This window comes from Triturus cristatus, chromosome 12 (assembly GCF_964204655.1).
Source record: "Triturus cristatus chromosome 12, aTriCri1.1, whole genome shotgun sequence".
Taxonomy (NCBI): domain Eukaryota; kingdom Metazoa; phylum Chordata; class Amphibia; order Caudata; family Salamandridae; genus Triturus; species Triturus cristatus.
The window spans coordinates 833,351,576-833,374,905 of record NC_140595.1 but is presented as its reverse complement, the minus strand read 5'-3'; the positions used below and the strand labels follow the sequence as shown (position 1 = coordinate 833,374,905).

The following is a 23,330-nucleotide window of genomic DNA, read 5'->3' as shown; positions in this document are numbered from 1 at the left end:
ATTAGCAGTTATTGATAACAGCATTAACACTCTTTCTTCTCGCATTTATACATTAGATAATATTGTGTCTTCAATTGTTGATATTGTGCAGGATGATATGTCTGTGTTGTATCATGGTCAAAACCAGTTGCGTTCTGTTATGCAGTTTGCTTGGACATTACAAACATTGAAGGCAGGGAAGGTCCCTTGGGACTATCTGAATACAACATCGTTATTTCTTCCTTTTAACCTTACTGACAAACAGCAGTTCATGTCCATGAAAGATGCTACATATTCCCTGCTTCATATTGAGAAATTGGAGCCGTTACCTTTTTCTGTTGCGGAAGTCGATTCCGCTGTGTGGCTCTTACACGGATTGATAAGTCTACCGTTTGCGCTTTTTAAGTTTACCTCTTGTATGAAACACTATGCTCTGGGTAGATATGAACGGCTGGGTACCGCTTTCATACATGAAGTCTGGTCCCTCCCCTTTACGTATAGATGTACAAGGGACGGTACTGAGGTTTACCTGAAGGGTGAAGAATGTACAACGTCACCTGATCATTCTGTTGTGTGTAGGCACATTCAATTGCACGGTGCTTGTAATGTACACGCTCCGAACTTGGCCTGCGTCCTCAAAGGTATCCCGGTACCAGTGATTACGCCATCTTTCACGCTGCTTGCAAACGGTAGTTATTTAATTTTGAATAATGAAGCTTGCTGCGGGATGTTAGTAGGGATCCCGTATATAGTAACTGTAACACAGAGGGTTGTCTGCTGCAATAACGTCCTGTTTCCACCCCCGCATGGGAGGCTGGATGCTTCTATCTGGCCTTCAATTCCAACCTTGAAAGCAGAGTTCGACAAAATGAGCAGAATAAGAGCGCTATTGTCCCAAAAGGAGGTGCCATTGACTTCCTCCCGGGAAACATTTGTCCTTCACGTAGCAAATACGCGCACCGAGGTACAGGCGCTTTTGAATACTGACCTCCCCCTGCATTTTGGTGCTTTGATCCAAACAATTTTCAATGCCTCGTCTACGACTGGCCTGGCTCATTTTTTTAAACTTGTGGGCTCGGGCCTCGTGACCTCTTTCCAAACTATTTTTGGTGTGATTCCGGCATTTTTTCATTCTATTTTCTCCAGCGTCTTTGGAGGTGTCCCGTTAATTCTGGCTCTAGTGGCAGGTGTGCTACTTTTACTTTTCATCTTGCGGAATGGCTGCTCTTTCTGTGCCACACGTCAGCCTGTCCCGTCTGCAGCTTCTTCGTGACAGGATGCTTGATTACTATGGTGTCCTGCCGTTGGCGACTTTGAGCCTGGCATATGGATTATCCTTCCGGTATTCCTACTTCACCTGTGTGCAACCTGTCTTCCACTGCCTAGATTGTCCCTTTGAATGGCCTATGGATTTGTGTTTAACCAACATGGTGTCTCCGGACCCGGATTTTGATCAGCTGATGAGGCCCTTAGTGTCTCACGAGTCTGCCTGTTCTGGAGTTCGGATTATGGCCTGCGGTGCGGCACATGGTATCCTGGGTAATTGGGACATCGTGAGAGCGGCATATGACTTCTTGGATATGAGTTATTTGGAAGTACACGATGGTTGCCCTCTGATGGTGCTAGAGGCTCCGCTGATAGAAGAACACGTATGTTCCTTTTCTTTACTTAACTGGATGGCTGAAACCTTCAGTGGCCGTGCCAATGATTTTCTGCTGGAAGCAGTGGCCACATATGCTGCATATACTTTTATGGATTAATTGAACTTTCGTCCACAGTGTTTTCCTCACGTTTCTTGAACTGGCCCTGTACGTTTACACTTCTGCCCGGTGAGGCGTTTTTTCATTTTTTTAACCTCCCCGATTCCAGTTTGAATTGTTTTTGTTTTTCCTCTCTATTTTTAAGGTTTTTTCCTGTTCGAACTTTGCCTGAACTGACCAGTTCCTTTTTCAATTGGATACGCCTTGTTCTGCTCTGTCGTGCTTGAACTCTGCGTTCTCTCTCTCTTCTTGCATACTAAGTAGTGCTTCGATCAAGGGGGCATGTAGTAAGGACTCCCTTAATACGTACATACATTGTTAGGTTAGCATAACCGCGTTAGAAGTTAGAAAGCCATCTTGCTGCTTTTGCACACGACACTGCATTTACATGTTATTGCTTAAACGAACTGCTGACTCGAGTTTTGCCTCACACGAGAGCAATCTGTTGTTACCATCCCGAGCTCTGCGAAGCGACCTTGGTCTGCACACGATGTGACAAACAGTCTGAGTTGTTAGACAATGCATGTTTTCCACTCTAGGTTGATCGACCCACTATTTAGCCATAACGCGCGAGCAGCTGCACATGCCTGGAAGTTGGTGCTTTTAATATCACGGACATCATGTTTATTATTCAGACCGAAGACGAGCCTTCCTGCGAGAAGTCTCCTGATGCTCCTGTGATGTGATTTCACTAAGCTGATCTTTGAGGTATGGGGTCCCCTATTCAAGCCTGAGAGACCTTCTGTTAGTCTAATAATAATATTAGCCTCTTAGTAAAGGGAAAGTGGTAGTATCCACTGTCATTATAACATGATCACCCCTTTTATATTCTATGGAATTGTAACTATGTTGATGGTTTTGATTTTAATCATTTGTCTGCTTGTATTAGCCAAAGTACTGCATATTAGGACACGTGGTCTATAAAAATAAACTCTTTTTATTTTCACCGTGTCTCTGTTGATTCTTGTTGTGGACTGATGTGAGAATAATATACGAACAGGTATTTCCGATTCCCACCATTCCTGAGTATGTACTGAGTCGCGTGTTCTGGGTTGTCTTTTCATTGGGACCGCCGAGCTAAATCTCGGATAACGAATGGGACACTTATGCTAGCCGGATACTGGGTTCTGGGTTCTGAGGTGAGTTTCTGGTACACCACAACTCACTGAGGTCCTGGGGTTCTACGCATAGTTCTGTGTATAAGCAGAATCCCTGCAACACTACATTCCAGCTGCCTGTTACAGTCGAGCAGACAGACTGTTTTTTGCATGATTTCAAGGAAGAGTCTAGGAAGATCACGCGAGCTGTTCCAATCATTGACTATATCTGGAATGAAGGGGTTAAGATCCTGAAGACGCCTGCATCTATTCCGGCAGTGCTTCCTCGAATAGAGAAAAAGTACAGTGCTCCTGCTATCAGCCCATCTTGTCTGATTGGTCATCCATGACCAGAGTCAGTAATTTCTCAAGCCGCCCAACAACGATCTAAAAATCCTGCGATGCCTATCACCACACCGCCTGATAAGGAAGGACGGAGGCTGGACCTTACAGGTAAAACATTCTCTACCATGGCAGCGGCCTCGATTAGAGCTGCTAACTCTCTGGCGATAATAGGCCGTTATGACCATCAGATGTGGTCCGATATGGCGGGACTTATTGATCTCATTCCTGAGGACCGTAGACAGGAAGCAAGGAAAATCCTGTTGGAGGGAGAACGAGCTGCATATGAAACTATAGATTGCGCACTGGACATTGTAAATACCAACTTTCGTCAGCTCGCCCCGGCTGCAGTGCTTCGAGGTCAAGGATGGCTTAAAGCCACAACTTTCAGACCGGAGGTGCAAACAAAGATTCTAGACATGGCCTATGAGGGAGAGTCTTTGTTTGGTAAACACATTGATGAGGCCCTCCTTCCTATAAAGACTGACAAGGATACCGCCAGATCGTTAGGCGCCCTTCAATATCGGCGCGGATCTTTCAGAGGTGCAAGAGGACGTGGTTTTACTTCAAGAGGAGGATATCAAAACCAACAAAACAGGCAGTATCAATAGCAGTATAGACAGCCTTACAGCCAATCATCATACCGCCAATCCTCTAAGGCTAGTTACTCCTGTCAGGGTGGTAGGAAATGATCACAAAATCAAGGTCGAGGTACCAACAGGAAACAATGATCTCCACAGGGTGCCAGCCATCTTACCCTCCTTACCCGTGGGCGCGATGATTTCAGCTTTGGTTCACAAGTGTCAGGAAATTGCTTCAGATCAATGGGTTCTAGACCTAGTAACCAAAAGCCACACCCTGGAATTTATCAAACAACCACCTACTACTCCGCCCAGGGGTCCACCTCCCTCTCGTCTTCACTTATTATTCAAAGAAGCCTTAATGATGCTCCTCAAGAATGCAATAGAGAAGGTTCCATCATCTCAAAGAGGAAACGGTTTCTATTCCTGTTTCTTCCCCATCAAGAAGAAGTCAGGGGAATGGCGACCAATTCTGGACCTCCGCAAGCTCAACAAATTCCTCAAAAAGCAACGTTCCTGATGGTCACGCTTTCCGAGATTTTAGACTGTTTAAACGAAGGAGATTTTATGGCTTCTCTGGATATGGAAGAAGCGTATTTCCACATCCCTATCCACCCTAAACATCGGAAATATCTTCGCATCACAGTGGCTGGCGCCCACTATTAGTTCAAAGTGCTCCCGTTTGGGCAGCAATCGGCACCAAGAATCTTCACGAAGTGCTTGGCACCAGTGGCAGCAACATTGAGATCTCGAGGAATCCAGGTGTTCCCTTATCTCGACGATTGGCTAATCAAAGGTCCTTCGGAGCAAGAAGCCAAGGTTGCCACTACATGTCTTCATCTCTTCACTTCACTGGGGCTGACTCTCACCGAGAGCAAATCGCAATTGCGTCTACTTCAAGTCCTTCCATTTCTCGGAACACTGTTAGACATGGTCCAGTGCAAAGCATTCTTGTCTCACAACCGCCAAATACGTCTCCAAAAGTTAGCAATTTTAATTTAAGAAGGTCCGTTTCTGTCCGGATGTTCGCTTCACTCCTGGGGATGTGCTCTTCTGCAATAAATCTCATACCCTTGGCACGGCTCAAAATGAGACCTCTTCAGGAGGAGTTACATCTTCAATGGCAGCAAGCCATGGGTTCTTTCGACGATTCCATCAGGGTCACGCCTCGCATGATAGATTCTCTGCATTGGTGGTCACAGATAGCGAATCTAGCCCAAGGTCTCACATTTCTACCAACCATTCCAGACTTTGTTCTAACGACCGATGTGTCCATGGAGAGATGGGGAGGTCATCTACAAGATTTGTAGATTGAAGGAAAACTGTCTCAAGTACACAAACCACAGCATATCAACAGACTGGAGCTCTGAGCCATTTTTCTGTCTCTACAAGCGTTCCTTTCAAGGATCGTGGGTTCCTCGGTGCTGGTTCGTACCGACAATACGACCAGCATGTATTACATCAACAAGCAGGGAGGAACAAAATCAGCTACACTTTCGCAGGAGGCTCAGGAATTGTGGGAGTGGGTCACATTTCACAAAATAACCCTGAGAGCCGAGCACGTCAGGGGTCTCCACAATACTCTGGCAGACACGCTGAGCAGGACTCAATCGGACTGTCACGAGTGGGAGCTGGAGTAGAAGCAGGTGAACAGAGTTTTTCAGGCTTGGGGCAAACCAGCACTGGATCTATTCGCAACGAGGGAGAATAAGAAATGCCGATACTATGCCAGCAGGTTCCCTCAACAGGGCTCAAGGGGGAATGCCCTGTCCATGCGATGGTCAGGGATTTGTGCATACGCTTTTCCCCCAATACCACTGATCCCGAAAGTGCTCCGCAAGATGAAGCTGGAAGGTTGTCAGTTGATTCTGATTGCGCCCCGTTGGCCAAGGCAGTATTGGTTCCAGGAACTTCTGCTATTGTCTCAAGACAAACCTATTCGCCTTATTCCGATGCCTACGATGTCGTCGAGGGACAGATGCCAAGTGTTTCATCCGGACCCACAGTCCCTGCACTTGCACGCATGGCTCCTGATTTCTTAGAGTTCAAGGACCTCAACATCTCTCAGGACTGTCGTGAGATTTTGGCCAAATCTCGTGCCCAGAGCACGATCAAAAATTTTGGCTTAAAATGCAAGCGATTTTGTTGTTGGTGCGAGGCGAATAGTATTCACCCAGTTCAAGCTCCTGCGGAACAAATTCTTCCTTATTTGCTTTCTCTAGCCAAGTCTGGGCTTACCTTTTCTTTGGTCAAGGTTCATCTTGCTGCTCTTTCCAGATTCAGAAAATGCGCTGAACTTCCTTCTCTCTGTTCATCTTTACTTGTCAAACAATTTATGAAAGGGCTTTTCCGAGCCTTCCCTCCAGTGCGAGCACCCCCTCCTGAGTTGGAACTCAACACCGTGCTAGCGCAATTAATGAAACGTCCATTTGAGCCGATCCACAAAGCTGATCTCAAATTCCTCACTTGGAAGGTCGCTATTCTACTGGCCCTTACTTCTGCACGAAGGGTTAGTGAAATCCAAGCTTTCACTATTACGGAACCTTTCTTACATTTCTCTCAGGACTACGTAACCCTTCGAACAAATCCGAAATTCATCCCTAAGGTGCCATCACAATTTCATTTAAATGAACCAGTAAGATTAAGAACTTTCTTTCCGGATCCATCCACTCCAGCTGAAAGAGCATTACACTCTCTGGATGTTAAGCGCTGTTTAAAATTCTACCTTCAGAAAACTAAGGACATCAGATGTTCCAACCAACTGTTCGTGGCCTATGGTCAAGCAACACTGGGAACTGCAGTGACAAAGGCAACAATCGCCAGATGGCTGGCATCTACGATTCATTTTTGCCATGATAAGGCCAACAAACCTTTACAAAGGAAAGCCAAAGCTCATTCTACAAAAACTGTGGCAGCTTCTACAGCATTGTTTGCTTTAGTGACTGTGGAAAATATCTGTCTTGCTGCGACATGGAGAATGTCCACACGTTCACGAAGCATTACTGTCTTCTATCTGCACAACAAGAAGATGCAGCTGTTGGACAGGCGGTCCTACGCCATCTCTTTCATTAAGGTCAGATTCAGGTATTTCTTCTCTTTTATATGCTACCATGTTTCATGCAACTTACAAATTGATATGTCTAAACAGCTGTATATTTATATATATATATCAGTATATTAATACTTATGTATTCATGTGTTATTTTGTTCATGACCTTTAACATACCTTTTGATTTCTTAAAGGCTTGGTTATTTTAAAATTCTTCAACCATTGTGGATGCAGTTTGGGAGTTTATGAACACTTGTCTCCCACCATCCGCAAACGACAGTACATTTGGGATACTGCTTGCTACTCTGATTCAGGCCTGTGAATCTATGAAAGATAGCCCAATACTGGATATACTTACCTGTAACTACAGTTATCCAGTATTGTTATCTTTCATAGATTCACATGCACCCACCCTCCTCCCCGGCAAGTCAGTTCTCTATGTTTTGGGCTACTTATTTCCCACTTATGCTAAGAAAATCTGAGGGGAACTGCCTCTGCTGGGAGTGTTCTAGAGGGTGCTGGTAGCTGATTGGTTGGAGCTGTCTTTTGGTTCTCTTTACTATAATGTAGATAGGATACTAAGATTTAGGCTTTTTCTTTAAGCCTACTACTGTTATTTACTTATGGCACTACTTTTGTATTTTACCGTGGGACTCCCGCCTCGGCGACAGGGAATGATTCAGGCATGTGAATCTATGAAAGATACCAATACTGGATAACTGTAGTTACAGGTAAGTAACTTGTTTTCGTACATGGCGGTACACAAGAAGAGAGGCCGCTTCTACTCCAGGTCATCCCCTTCAGGTAGTCTGCTTCTACGCAATCTGACTCAGGCCTCATCTTTGGATCCATAGCAAGTTCAAAGAGGTCATGCTGAAAATGTTGATTATGAGGACTGTGCTTCACTCTGGTGCGTGTTCTAGCCCCAAGGAGTTTTTGAGGCCTCCATTCGCACTTCCAATAGTGGGTCCTTTCTCAGCACCAACTGACCCCGCCAGGAGTCCTCCTCAGCCGCCTTTGCTGCTGCACTGTGCATCTACTCCTTTGCCAGTGGTCTCTCTGCTTGTCATCCCACCAGTGCCAATGACTTTGGTAGCATTTGTTCCGAGTTCACTGGTGCTGGGCGTGAAGTTGAACCCTTGTTCCTCAAGAATTTGCTCTATGTTGCACTATTCTTTTAGAAAAGCCTATCCCTGTTTTCAATGGTTAATTTGTAGATTAAATGTTAGCGCGCCAAATATGAAGACTGCATAGTCCTAAAACACTTCAGGCCTCCATTATACACTACCAGATACTCCCTGCCACTTTGTCACTCTTAGAGGTTCTTGTTTTGTCCTTTGAAGACTGTTTTTCCTTTGTTGTCTTCCTCTTTCTTTCCCATTTGTGTGCTTTTTCCTCTCTTGTGAAATGTCTTATGAGGAAAAATAATTGCTGGTCCTCGAAAATGAGTGCAGGTGGCCCTCACCAGCAACCACTGGCTCAAATTAATCACTGCCTATTTTGAAGACTAGGCTCTGGTGGCTCTGCTTCAGCACAGCCTCCAGTTTTGCCAGGAACAAAGCCATTTTGACTTTTGAATCTGGCGCTGTGCTGATGCCTCGGGATATTCCACACGATGAGGATGTGGTGGATCTATTATTCCTCCCTCATTACACAGATACCAGCCTTTACTGGCTTTGAGTCTTCATCAGGTCCTACCTTTGGGAAGAATACATCTTTTGCTGCGGACATATGCAAAGTTGGAGAAGTGTCGGAAATGATTCCACCAGATGGTATTGAAGCCAGTTGGTTTACTGCAATACCCAAACCTGGCACATCTACTTCTGAGTCTTTTACATTGAACAGTGCACCAGTGAACCCTATTCTGGTGGCTTTGTTTATGCCCTTCACTTCCCCAGCTGTTAGGCATCCCATTCCCAGGCATCATAGGCCGCCCCTGGGTTCTCTAAATTTCTAATGCATCGCCCATTATCCCAAGAGTTTGGTGGTGCAAGCTTGCACTTGTAAAATTAATCTGAACTCCCTTCAACTCATCCGGATGGGAAGTTTAGCACTGCACTGTTTGGTGTCTTGTTGGTGGTTGGAGCTTATCTTCGCAGGTTGGAGGGTTGCACATTTCTTTATTTCGATGACGGACTGTTGAAGGTGTCCTCGCCTCAGCTAACTGTGGACCACCTGCAAAGCATTACGTCTGTGCTATTCAAACTGGGATTTTCCTTTGAGTCAAAATCTCACCTCCAGACTAGACCAAATGAAAGTGTGTTGCATACAGTTATCCCTAAAGGCCTTTCTTTAGTCAGTCAAGTGCAAGTTGATTCAGGTGCTTACTGTCAACACGACCGCCATGTGCTACTGAAACAAGCAAGGCAGTGTGGACACACATGCACTATACGCAGATGCCGTGGTGCTCGTTAGCGCTCAACAAGATCTCACTACCATTCTAATGGATTCCTTCCGCATCAAGGCGTATGAGCTCGGCAGATGTCATCTTGCAGACCACAAATGGCATCGACACACTAAGGTAGTTCAGGGGATCTTCACCAAGTGTAACATACCCTAGGTGGACCATTGCACAACATCAAGAAACGTTCAGTCTCCGACCCTTTGTGATCTTCATTTTACTCAAGAATGTTTAATTGATATGTTCCGCCTTTGGTGAAACTTCAGCCTTTGGCATACATTCTCATAACTGCCTCTAATCCTGCGTGCTTTGAGTAAGGTCAGTCATGACTGAGCGCTTGCCATTCTAATGGTCCCGTATTCAGCTCAGGGGGTTTGGTACTCCGAATTCCTGAAAGTGTGCATCTGTCCTTATCTGCGACCCCCCCCACCTTCGGGAGCATTCACTATTCCAGCACAGGTTGGGATGTTTGATCCTAACCTCTACAGTCTGCACTTTTATTTGTGACAAATGAGCGGGTCCACTTGATATTCTAGCAGATATGGCAAATGTCGTAGAGTTCATATACTACGGATGTTCGTCTCACTTACTCTATTTGTATATACTCCTTCACAGGTAAAGTTGTCTGATGTGCAGTTGTTTGGCTTATATTTGGCTCTTCAAAGGTTTGCTCTGGGCATAGCTAAACCCTGTTTGCCTTTCTCTATTTCACTAGCAAGCTTTAGGCTTTCTTGAGCCACTCTCCCTACATGGCATTCTTCCCAGACAAACAAGTTCTTAGGACACATGCCCTTTCTTGTGAAAATAGTCACCCTGTCATGTGGGACCATCCAGTGTGCTTTTCAGATTCTTTCGTCCTCCACATCCATCTAACGGGTAGGAAAGTTTAGATCCGTTAGACAGGCGTTGTGTCTATATCAATACTGATATTGAGCTCTAGATTGAGAGGACTAATGAGCACAGCATTGATGATGAGCTGTTCATTTTATTTGCAGGTGCGAAGAAAGGTAAGGTGGTCCAGAAGTGAACTTTGTCCCTTTGGTTTGTCGTCTGCATTAGACTTGGGTATTCCTTGCCAAGAAGGATCCTCTGGAATCCGCTAGGATTTACCAAAGCAAATGATTTAATTACAGTTTTAGTGAGGTCTGTTCAGGATCCATCCATACTCTCATCAGGTTTTACTGCATTGATTCCTAGCTGTGCCAGGAGGTCATTTCGCCTGTTAAGTCTGCCAGGGGTTTTGGGTGTAGCCAAGTCCTCAAACCCACCTCCTTTTAGTAGAGACTGCTTTGGCACAGATTCTAAAGTTGAGGATGAACCTATAGGTAAAAATATCTATTAGAAGGAGGAAGACTGATGGCAGCACACAACCGTGGCATTTGTAAATCGTCCGCTGTTGTCCTTTTGGGGATAACAGTGGCATTTCGTTGCAGTGGATGCCAGTGGTGCCACCTGTGGGTGTGGACAAGGTATGGAAGATTTTCAGGATCCAGGCTGGTGCTTGGGAGGATTCAAAAAGGTGAGGCGTCCACCACAAATAGTATTACTGAAGGTAAGTAACTCGTTATTTTGTGATGGCCGTTTAACAAAGGGGATGTGCAGAGACGTGGCCATTGTGCAGGAAGTCCACTCTGTTTACTTAGAATTAATTTTGATACATGTTTGAATCCAATGATGCTTGCAGGCATTCTTTTTATAGTGTGTAGTTGTGTTTGCAGTCTGCATGCTTCTGCCAAAGTAAAGAAAATATGTTATGAGTATAATTACTGTGTTAAGTGTCAGTAGATGTTTATCAGTGCATCAAATTGGTAATAAAGTTTCACTGTGTACCACATCACTGGTTGTGTTTGTGTTATGTTACACTTAGTGTCATGCTATCCAACAAGATGCCCATGTTCATTCTTGCTGTTCTGTTGCCTTAGGTGGAAACTCTCGCACTGCAATGATTGCTGCCCTAAGCCCGGCTGACATAAACTATGAAGAAACCTTGAGCACCCTTCGGTAACAGATGTCATTTATGTACAAATGGTTGTTGCAGTTCTGCATTTCTCTAAAGCAAGATATCATTAGGCCCATGGCTGTGGTTGTCCAGCTAGTGCCCTTGTGAGTGTGGTAATACCAATTCATAGAGCAGTTTTGTGTTCTGCCGTGACATGAATTGCTTCTATCCTCCTTTTAAAACTTCTTTTCATGCTGAACAAGGAACAGTGCCCAGAGCATACAAAGCCGTCACAGCCTCCCCACCTGGGATGATAGTGCTCCCGTGCCATGTGTTTTTACGTGTACTGCCACTGTGTGCCAGCCTTTCCACAGCTGCAGGTCAAGGAATGTGAAAAGGTGAATGCCTTGAGGGACAAATGTGAAGTAGCTGCAGCATCGCAGTGGAGAATTGCTAATTCCACATCATTATATTTAATTTTTAATGTGTATGCTGGACATGTAATTGATTCTTGGCACATGCATTAAGAAGGGGAGCATATGGAAACAAAAGGAGCAAGGCATAATTTCACTGGATTCGGGAGTATGCATAGTTACTTTGGGTGCATAGAGCATGGAATTATGAAAAGACAGCCCTGCTTATGGTTACAGTGACCAGTTAATGAAAACATGTATGTAGCCAAAGTACTGCACAACATGCAAAGTACATATAGAAACACAATTCAAATACAAAATATTTCGCACCACACAATATGTTAGAGATAAATGAGTATTAACAAGTGGATCTTGAGTCTCTGCATACGTGTTTGGGAGCTGCTGTTGAGAAACATCTGTAGCCATTATGCTTTCAAGTTGTGGAGCTGAGTGCAAGACAGTTTTTCGCTGAGTGGAAATTTATTCTTTGTAGAAGAGTATGTTAAACGTTTTTGCTGCAAGTATTTGGGTGCTTTGCCTTCTAAGCATTGTATATACAAGTCAGAGAGTGCTGAATGCAAACTGTCTTGGAGCATGAGCCACGTAGGACTTTCATGGATGGCTGCTACAGATTCATGTTGTTTCAGTTCAGCAGTCAGTTCCCTAGCTGATTTTTTCCCTCTGTAGTCGTTTGACTTGAGAGGCTGACAGCCTTTACAAGCTCATTCCACAGTCTATTGTGAGTTAATAAAAGCCCACTCCACCATGTGTCATTGGGGGATGGGTAGCAGGGGGTAGGGGAGGTGCCTAAGGAGTTTTATGTGGTTGAAGAAGGTTTTTACTGTTGCTCCCACTTGCAATGTTCATTTTAAGGTTTGCATCCCACACCAGATCTTACAATTAATTAGTGGGTGTGGCTATCAACAGTTGGAAGATGTTGAACTAAGGAACTAAGGAACATGCTTCTCCTTCGGGGTCTCCTTCCCACAGAAGTCTGGTGTACTTCTAAAAAGGTAACAATGTTCTCACGTTTGAATTGGAAAGCTAACTTTACTCATGTAAACATACTTTTTAGCAGCCTCGTTACAGAATCTATTGTCCAGGTTCTTTTTTTTTTGTTTTTTTAACAGTCACCAAATTAACAAGGTGACTATAAAAGTCTCTTTCACAAACTTTTATCTAAAGGAAAATGGAGGGAGAGAGTTGGGCAATGTAGACCAATAGGCTGAAGCCACACAAAGCTAAAACACAGACCCTGCAGCTTTACGGATTCCCAATCCTCCAGTACCCAGTCATGCCCTGTTAGTGGCAGGTGCTCCAGTTTTTGTCCCGACTCCTGGTGACAGGATCTTGGTGCGCTGAGCTTTTTGGCTTTTTCCGCTTGGAAATCTTTCCAGACCTTTAGATCAATGATATCAATACTTTGCAGAATGTTGTGATCAGAGGGTGAACAAACCTAACATTCCTTTGTCAGCCATTTTAACAACTTCTTTAGTCACATTCGAAGCAGTGCATCAGTGCTTGTCATAAAGACCCCTCATTCTGCTAGATCCAGTTTTCCTCAAACCAGCAATGGAACTGTCTTCGGGTGCTGCTTTGACAAAGGCAGCTCTATCTATTCTTCCAAAAAATACAGGACTCCTGAGAGGGGACCCCCTGTTCTTCAGGCTAGACCCTTCCCTAGCCCAAACTCTGCTATTGTCTTCTCAGCAAAGTAGAATCTTTTGTTGCACCTTCTGTGCCACGTCAACAACAAAATATGTCGGTGCTACTGCCCTTCTGGACAGGTATGACAGATCCCTTTGGTATTCTCTACAATGATTCACTGATGTTTTACCAAAAGGAAGATGAGAAGATTTTTGGAGCTCTTGGTTGAATGTATGATAGTCTTTTATAAAATAATGAATATCAGACTCTCCAATACCACATACGTCTAAGCTTCTACTAAACTATTACTCAGTTCTTGTCATCCAACGCCCCCATATCACTCAGTACTTGATAGCAGAAGGCTTCAGGATTACCTTCTTGAATGGATAAATAGAACAATGGATGAGTGGGCGTTGTCAGCGCTGCTAAGTAATTACTTCATTCTGGCAGGCACCTACCTCGAAACATGATACCACGCAAGCGTGAAATCAACAAGAGCTATATGCCTCCGTTACTGAGAGAAATTCACTCACTATTGAGCAAAGGGACAATCGAGGAAGAAGGACAGCACACTGCGTCCTCTTATCATCCTGCAGGCAATCCACTTAAAGGCGACATTACTGGAGGTGAATCTACTCCTACTGCACAGCACCTTCCCAGGGTACTCGACCTGAAGGCCTCCTATTTAAACATCCCAATGCCATCAAGTTAGCACAATTACGTTTGCTTTATCCATTATCAGTTAACAGTTTAATTTACTTTACACATTTAAATTTTAACCAAGAGTGTTCCCCAGATGTGTCGCTTTGAAGGCAGCTCACTGCCGCAGCCAGAGAATTAATTTTTACCCGTATCTGAACAATTAGTTGGTAAAAGGAAAAAAGTTCAGCAATGCATGTCTCATACTCAGAACAAGTATCCCTGCTCCCATCAGTTAGGGTCCACTGTTGTGCGAAAAAGTTATCTTGGAGCAATGTTAAACACACAGTTGGCACTGGCTTTCCCATCAGTGGAGCGTGTACATGCCTTCCAGAGTCTGCTTCCAATTTTTCAAATGTCATTATCTCTTTGTGAGAGTGGTGATTAAATGTTGGGCATATGATGACTTTGTGCATATAGCTACCCAACGCATATCTCTACATGCATGTGCCGGAAGAGTGTCTTGTGCCCCCTATGGTGCAAGCGACTCGGATGAGCCGGTGTTGTTCCTGCCTCAAATAAAGCACTAACTACTTGGTGGAACTCACACGATTTCATGATAGGATAGCTCTTTGCAGATACCCTGCTGGACATAACCCTTACCGCAGATACCTGCCTTTCGAGGTCTGTAGCCCACCTATCTTATCCCTTTTCACTCTTCGGAGGAGGGGGACTAGTGCAGAACAATTTCTGCTCAGCAGTGTGTTATAATTTCCTAAACTACAAGCTTGCAAAGTAAACTAATTTGTATCATTTTCTGCTGAAGATGGCATGGTGTGCACACTGCTACATCTGTGTTTGGGCTCAGAAGAGTGACATTTTTGTTTGAAGAAGGTGTTTCTGTTTTTAGGTGACTCCGATACCTTCCCTGAAGCCCACTATGTGTCAATACAAAGACTCCTCCTCAGATTGTATTTTTCCACCATCGTATTTGGACAAGTTACAACTGCTCTGCTACTGCTGCACACCAAAATACAATATTTTTAATGCCAGACAGCTGTAGAACCAATATCTTGAAGACATTGTGTTACATCAACTGCTACGGAACCCGTCTGTGTGAAAAACCTTGGACCAGGTCAAATAAGAATGTCTTGTTTGGGGGGAGGGTGTGCAGATAATGACATTTACAGTTTGCCCTTTCCTCAACATTTATTTCTGTGGTCGGGCCAGCATCGGGTCTATACCCTCTGACAATAGATGGACCACAACAAAACTGACTGTTCATAGATAATGTCTTCTGATCCAAAACCATTCAGCATCAAAGGGATGCCAGAGCAGGACTCGATGAAGCATCAGGACTCTACCGACTATCTGCCATGGTCATCATGGATGCCAAAGGAGTCCACTCTGATGATGAAATGGAGCCCATATGGTAGTGCTGAAAGCCCAACAGGAGTGGGGCCCACACTTGTTTCCTCTCAGAACTTCAACTCCAGAGAGCAAGACCCTCCAGGTCCCTCACAGAAACTTTCCCCATTAGGACTAGGACAACCCCTCCGATTTCACGGCTAGGCACAGCACCCTCTGTCTTGAGCCACGAGTGCCCATTCACACGAGGATCTTCCCCTTGTGGATAGACCTCATAAGTAGCCTCTGCTCTGTTATAAGAAACTGTCACAAGAATTCCATGCCTTAACCAAGGAATATCTACCGAAAAAAGATTCTGCAGTATGCACCACCCACATATGTCAAAATGGTGCAGAGCTGAAAACAGCATTTGGCAAAGGTAGAATCTCGAAGCAGAGAAGGCACCGATCAACCTTTGGCACGAAAGTCAATCCCAAAACGCACCTAAACATTGACTCGGAGGATGTCACTACCACCTCCAGAGGATAGTGAACAGCCTGACCATGGCCAAAGAACAATATACACTGACCCTGACACAGGACACCTTGTTGAATGTCCTCTTCTGACTATATAGTCATCTTGCAATTCTCATTGAGAAGGCAGTTCCAGAGGACATTGGGGTTTCTTTTATTCCTTAACCCCTTCAGCGCTGCGCGGATTCCCGCGCAGTGCTGAAGGATCTGAGCGCGGGCGGGGCCATGACGGAACGGTTCCGTCATAAGCACAGCCCAACCGACGTGCATGACGGAACCGTTCCGTCACAAGCGTCGAAGGGGTTAAAAGAAAAGAGTAGATGCCATACCATCACCACACTTCGTACATTGGGCTTCCGACCAACACCCATCTGCAAGCCCCCTTTCTCTGTATTAGGGCTCAGGGCTACAGACGGGTAGGATAACATTTGGCAAGACTACAGTGCAGATCCTCAGGACGACTTGTCATTGGAGCTATATCATGTTCGCGCTTGACTGCCTGACCGCACACTCAGGATATTTCACAGATCTAGTTAGGAAGTCAGAACATTGCATTGTGCCTTTAAATGTGGATTAGGAGGAAGAAGACTTTCTCATTCATGACCCTCTCGAAATCTGAGCGCACCACACAGTTTCTATTTATGTGCCAAACCATGTTAATATGTTGCCCTGTGGCCTTTAACGAGCCAGTCAAATATAGAGTAGTTTCACCACAGGTTTAAAAGCTTTTATTCCAGCGACTCAAAGCCCACTTATTATAAACAGCCATATATTAGCAGACACTCTTGTGCACGCAGTAAGGAAACAGGAACTTATGCAGGGAAAAAGTGAATGTCAACCACTGGACAAGAAGATCAAAAGATTGATGCTGTTGGAAAGCATGTGGCATTAGGACCAGCGCACAACAGCCTATTGCCAATTCAGTAGCTCTCTTAACAACACCTCGGATTAAAGAGATTGTGCTGAATGGGAGCATCATCTTCTGCACCAAAACCCAATGCTCCTCTGACGTGACTGAGACTGCCTCAAGGCAGTATCCCGCTGCTTCAACATACATTGTTCAGGGCCTTTGAATTTTGTACGGAGGTGCAGCTGCACCTTATAAGACTACCATTCGATGGGCATCATCCTTTTGGCCACAGGTGGATGAGATTGTGAGAAGTTGGCCTGATATATGATGTCACTAGTTCTAGTGTACACCTTGTATCAGTCCAAACAACCCTTATGGTGATTGGTTGTAAAGTCAACCTTATAGACCAGCTATCCTAGTGGTAGCATGGACAAGAGCAGTCTTAGGCTAACCTCTGTATGGCATGTGAAGCCAGCTGATATACCATTTGCAATCCCTTGAATACCAAATGAAAGGACACCACAACAGATATATTATTAAAAATAGAATGTATTTATTCTAGTCTAAATACCCTCAGCACTCTTTATGAGATTCGAGGTAAGTACAACACAGTCTTATTTAGGCATACATAAGTCACATAGGTAAGTAATACAGTTAGGCCCTAGGGGCCACGCAAACCATATACTAAGTAAGTGGTATAAGAACCACTGTCACGAACACAGGTTAGGCCTAGGCCTAGGGAATCGCTGGGGCTAGACTATCCTATCAGTTGCTAGGCAGTGGGAGGCCCACGGGATTCAGGTGCAGAGTGGAAACACTCACGCGTAATGCGTTAAAGTCGATAGAAATAGTAATGTTTAGAAATTAAGAGTTTTAGGACACTTCGGAAGGAACTAGGAGTTAGAGACTTGGAAACTAGACACTAGGATAGTCAATACCCTTGTGAGCACCGGAGTACTCAAGTTACCGAGCCCACGGGCTGCGGGTGCATAGGTGTGAACTTGCGTCGGGTTTCGTCGTCGACTCCTATGGATGCCTGAAGAAAAGATGCTGACAGGCAGTCAGTGAAGAGTGTCCGGTGGATTCGAAGGATGGAATCAAGAAGGAGGATACCTGCAAGCAGAAGGGACAGAGTCTAGGTCACCAGCCAGGAGCCGGGAAGGAACCAGTCGATGTCGTGAAGATGCAGGTGAAGAGGTGAAGCTTGTCGCAGCAGCCACGGGTACCAGGAGGCGTCGAGGATGACCAGAACCAGGAGGCGAGCTGTCCCACGAGGGCTCTTGCTGTTGGCGGCGTCGATGTCGGACCCAACAAGCCTTGGCAAGCGTAACCCACGCAGAATGAAGGATTCGCTTCTGTTGCAGACCAGGAAGGCCTGAGGTGCTTCTCTTTCACAGGGAAGCAAGGGCCAGTCTGGAGGAGCCAAACCAGCGGTGAAAAGTCAAGGGTTCGTCGTCGCAGAGGTTACTAGCCAACGGGCAAGCAACCGGACAGACGCGTCGAGCAGGAAAATGCAGAGTGTGGAGGGCTGATCTTCGGTGCAGATGGTGCTCGGGGTTGGGGCTTCTCAATCCCCAGAGCACAACTTCGAGGATGCCTGAGAAGCTGCGCTGGAAGCTAGTAGCCAATTTTCCCAGGTAGCCGGTCCCACGTCTCTCGTCGCCTCCACGGATCTCAGCTCTGCTGTGGATGTGGATCAGGGTCGGAGAAGTCTGGAAGTCAAGGCGCTGGTCGGGCTCTGCAGTCGGTTCCTCGTAGAACTTTGGGCAAAGCAAACGGCAGGTCGCTTGATGGTGCCTGTTTGCACAGGGTGGCCACTCCTTGGCCACAAGGGAGATTCTTCAGTCTTCTTCCGTAGTCGAATGTCGAAGGTCCAGAGTTTCTGTTCAAGTTTCAGTTATCAGGATAATCCAAAGTCCTAGGGACTCAGCTCCCACTCTTATACTAATCTGGGGGGCTGGGTTACCTGCTAGGTCCCTCCTATGGGTGGGACCAGGGAGGGGGGTGGTTACACCCCCTTCCCTTTGTCCAGTTTCACGCCAGGACTGGGGTCGGAGTGCCCCAGCACCGGTTTGAACCGGACTATGCATGGGACACCATGTGTGCCCCAGGCAGTGTCACATTTCATTCATCCCTCCCTGCCCCAATACACTAAGTCCTGTCTAGGGTGTTGCTAGCACCTCCCAAGGCAGGAAACCTATTGTCCAAGCCTCCCAGCAGCAGGAGGTCAGACTTGTGTCTGTGGCAGCAGCATCCATTTTGTGATGCTGGGGCTCTGGTTAACTTTAACCGGGTAGTAGGTCTTCAACATGTCTTCTGTTATGTTATGTTATGTTATGTTAAATGGGACTTTTATAGCGCAACGGCTACTCCAAAGGAGTGTCCCGGCGCTTTTGTGCTCCAGACCAAAGAAAGAGCTGGAAAACATAACAGTAGAAAGAGCAGGGGCCTAAAGAGGGGGCAAATTATCCAGTGAACAGCCAGGTTTTTAAGTCTTTTCTGAAGGCAAGCAGGTTAGCGGTGTTTCGCAAGGACACCGGTAAGGAATTCCATAGCTGCGGAGCAAGAAAGCTAAAGGACCGGCCGCCTAGCCGAGCCCTTTTGATGCGTGGCACCCGAGCCAAAGCCAAAGCTTCTGACCTGAGGGATCGTACAGGTCGATAGAAGTCCAGCCTCCTCTGAAGATATTTGGCACCATTGCCATGCAAGGCCTTATGGGCGAGAGTCATGGCCTTGAAAAGTATCCTCTTCCGCACCGGAAGCCAGTGAAGGGATACGAGGAGATTGGAGGCACTGGTGCGGCGGTGCAGGCCAAAAATTGCACGAGCAGCAGCGTTCTGAGTAACCTGCAAACGCTGGAGGAGGTATTCAGGCAGACCCAGATATAGGACATTTGCATAGTCCAATCTGGACCCTATGAGTGCCTGAACAGTGATCCTCCGATGTTCCTCCGAGAGAAGGGGAAAGAACTTGCGCAACATTCTGAGTATCCCAAAGCATGTTCCCGTAAGAGTGGAAACCTGGGATTTGAGCGAGAGCTCGTTGTCAATTTTAACCCCCAGGTTCTTAGCCCACTTAGAGGACTGAGTGGGAGGGAACATGTCAGCAGGCCACCAACCCTGCCAATCTGGTTCTGATGGGCATCCGAAGAATAGTATTTCGGATTTGTCCGAGTTGCATTTGAGGCTGTTGTGTGAAAACCAGCTAAAGACAGCCCCAAGGCACTCGCAGATCCTTTCTCCATCGAACTCTTCGCTCTTACGACAGGTGAATAGAAGCTGGGTGTCGTCAGCATAAGAGACGATCCGGGCCCCGTAGGACTCCGCCAGTGTCGCCAGAGGGGTCATAAGGATGTTAAATAGAGTGGGGCTCAGTACAGAGCCCTGAGGCACTCCGACTCCCAATGGCGGCATCTCGGCGGACCCGGGTGGGACCCAGACCGTCTGCCGGCGGTTGGCCAGAAAGGAACGAAACCAGTTGAGCACCGTCCCCCCTAGACCGATGTTATGAAGTCTAGTGAGGAGATCCTCGTGGGGGACGGTGTCAAACGCCGCCGACAGGTCTAACATGACTAACATCACCCTGCCTCCTGTGTCCAGCACCTCCTTCACGATCTCCGAGACTTCCAGGAGCGCCGTCTCGGTGCTTAAGTTGGAACGAAAGCCCGATTGGGATTCATGAAGTAACTCATTAGACTCCAGGAAGTTAGAAAGCACGCTGTGCACGTGTTTCTCCAGGATCTTGGTCAGTGCTGGAAGGAGCGAGATTGGCCTATAATTAGAAGGCGCCTCTGGATCAAGATTGGGCTTCTTGATCAGGGGGATGACCATGGCTTGCTTCCAGGCCTGGGGCAGAAAACCCTGACTCAGGGATAAATTGAGGATAGGATTAGCTATGGGATTAATGACATCTGCCATTTTCGCTAAGAATTTTGCTGGACACGGATCTAATGGTGAGCCTGATTTAAGGTTCCTCATCAAGGCTAAGGATGCGGCAACCGGAAGGGGAGGAAAGTCTAGCAAAGCTGGGCCAGGAGGAGACAGGAAGACTGTCTCCGTCGGCATCGTAGATAAATCATCTAACGCTCTCGACGGGAAAGAATCCTGAATTAGCCTGATTTTGGTGGTGAAGAAATTGGCAATAGTGTTAGCCCAGGTCTCCACCGGGGCACCCTGAGTAGAGGTTGTCCGGGGGCTGCTAAATTCACGTACAATTGAAAAAATCTCCTTACAGGAGTTAGCTGCGTCTTCAATCCTTTTAGCGAAGTAACATTTCTTGCCCTGTAAGATAAGATCGTGGTAGGACTTCATCATGATTTTATAGCGTTGTTTGGCTTCAGGCTCATACTGGACTCTCCACGCCCGCTCAGCAGCTTTACATTGCCTACGAGCGTGGGCTAAATCCTCCGTAAACCAGGGGGCAGAGACCCGCCGGGCAGCAGATCTGGGTGGCTGTGAGGGAGCGAGCTCATTTAGTCTGGCAAGAAGCCAGGATTGTAGGCTCTCCAGATCTTTCTCCAGGTCGCCAGTACAGGAAACAGGGTGATCTGCCAGGGCATGCGTTAGCATGTCTGGGGTCACCCGGTGGAATGCCCTATAGCTGCTGCCCTGCTGCCTCATGACACTGGCCGGAGAGGTCACAGTAGAAGGTATTTCAAAGTGGGCAAGATAATGATCAGACCAGACGACTGGCAGAAGAGTTACAGCCATGATAGGTGTGGTGGAAAACACCTGATCAAGTGTGTGGCCTTTGTTGTGGGTCGGACCAGAAAGATAGGGGGAAAGGCCTAGAGTGGATGCAATATCCAGCAATTTGATGGCGTCCTGGTCATTATGGTCGTCCATATGGAAATTAAAATCTCCCGCCAGTAGGCACAGCTCCGATCTAAGAACAAGGATCGACATGGCCTGCTGGAGATCATCAAAAAAGGATCCCACTGGGCCCGGAGGTCTGTAAACAATCAGACCCTTCAGCGCTTGTTGCGGCGATAGGGAGATGGTAAAGGCTAAAGAGTCCGCCCCTGCGATGGTGTGAGTATGCGTGACCGTGCACGGAAAAGATTTTTTAACAACCAAGGCGACTCCTCCTCCCCTACCCTTGTCTCTGTCCTGTCGATGGATGGTATAGTCCGTGGGGATGGCTGCCACAATGTCCGGGTGGGAGGAATCATTCAGCCATGTTTCAGTAAGCATCAGACAGGTAGGACTGGTCGTTGAGAGGAGATCAAAAATCTCTTGAGTGTGTCGGTGCAACGACCTCGTATTGAGGAGTAAACAAAGGTGTTTTGTGCTACACTCCTTAGCAGGGATAGGGGAAGGGAAGGAGCGAACAGGGTGCCAATGGCAAGCAGGGCACGTATGTTTACCCTTATATCGGCCAGGAAAAACCGTGTAACACGACGCATTCCAGTTACGCAAAGAGTATAGCTCCTGAGCGGAATAGGAGAGCATAGGGGCCAGAGGTACCAGCCACGCCAGACGCTTCCGGGACGCTGACGGGCGCAGACGGGCAGGACTCTAGCACGACTCCGGCGCAGGTCCGGCGCATCCGCTGGTCGCGTCCGCTGCGCGGAGCCGTAAGTGCCTGTTTTTATAGTCCTTGTCTATGGCCTCCCCAACCCAGCCCAAACGAAGATGGCCGCCAAAACCGGCGTCCAGCCCTCGGCATCAACACTCAGCCGAGGGTGGGACCGGAGCTGCAGGGAGGGGGGAAAAAAGAGTTTTTAAGCGCTGCTGAGCGCTGGGGGGTCTCTACACACTGCTGCAGGCTAAAAAATACAATTAGGATGCACAGGTGAAAAAACGAGTAAAATCACGAAAATTAGTTTAAAATTGAAAGAAAAGCAGGAGACCTCCCGGCTTCCGCCTCAGGAGGGGAAAGGTGTGTGCAGAGTCTGATATTACCGCTTTCCAAGTCTCAGGTGCCTTTTATAGTCCTTGTCTATGGCCTCCCCAACCCAGCCCAAACGAAGATGGCCGCCAAAACCGGCGTCCAGCCCTCGGCATCAACACTCAGCCGAGGGTGGGACCGGAGCTGCAGGGAGGGGGGAAAAAAGAGTTTTTAAGCGCTGCTGAGCGCTGGGGGGTCTCTACACACTGCTGCAGGCTAAAAAATACAATTAGCAAGCACAGGTGAAAAAACGAGTAAAATCACGAAAATTAGTTTAAAATTGAAAGAAAAGCAGGAGACCTCCCGGCTTCCGCCTCAGGAGGGGAAAGGTGTGTGCAGAGTCTGATATTACCGCTTTCCAAGTCTCAGGTGCCTTTTATAGTCCTTGTCTATGGCCTCCCCAACCCAGCCCAAACGAAGATGGCCGCCAAAACCGGCGTCCAGCCCTCGGCATCAACACTCAGCCGAGGGTGGGACCGGAGCTGCAGGGAGGGGGGAAAAAAGAGTTTTTAAGCGCTGCTGAGCGCTGGGGGGTCTCTACACACTGCTGCAGGCTAAAAAATACAATTAGCAAGCACAGGTGAAAAAACAAGTAAAATCACGAAAATTAGTTTAAAATTGAAAGAAAAGCAGGAGACCTCCCGGCTTCCGCCTCAGATGGGGAAAGGTGTGTGCAGAGTCTGATATTACCGCTTTCCAAGTCTCAGGTGCCTTTTATAGTCCTTGTCTATGGCCTCCCCAACCCAGCCCAAACGAAGATGGCCGCCAAAACCGGCGTCCAGCCCTCGGCATCAACACTCAGCCGAGGGTGGGACCGGAGCTGCAGGGAGGGGGGAAAAAAGAGTTTTTAAGCGCTGCTGAGCG

The 23,330-nt window shown here is 46.8% G+C and overlaps 1 protein-coding gene across 2 annotated transcripts in view; it reads left to right on the top strand.

Annotated features, from left to right (window-relative positions):
• KIF1C (kinesin family member 1C) overlaps window positions 1-23,330 on the top strand; it is a 949,797-nt gene that overhangs the window by 452,152 nt on the left and 474,315 nt on the right. For both annotated transcript variants that reach the window (XM_085638138.1, XM_085638139.1), the window contains exon 11: window positions 11,132-11,210. In XM_085638138.1, coding sequence (XP_085494264.1) covers window positions 11,132-11,210 — 79 coding nt within the window. The remainder of the gene's footprint in view (window positions 1-11,131; window positions 11,211-23,330) is intronic.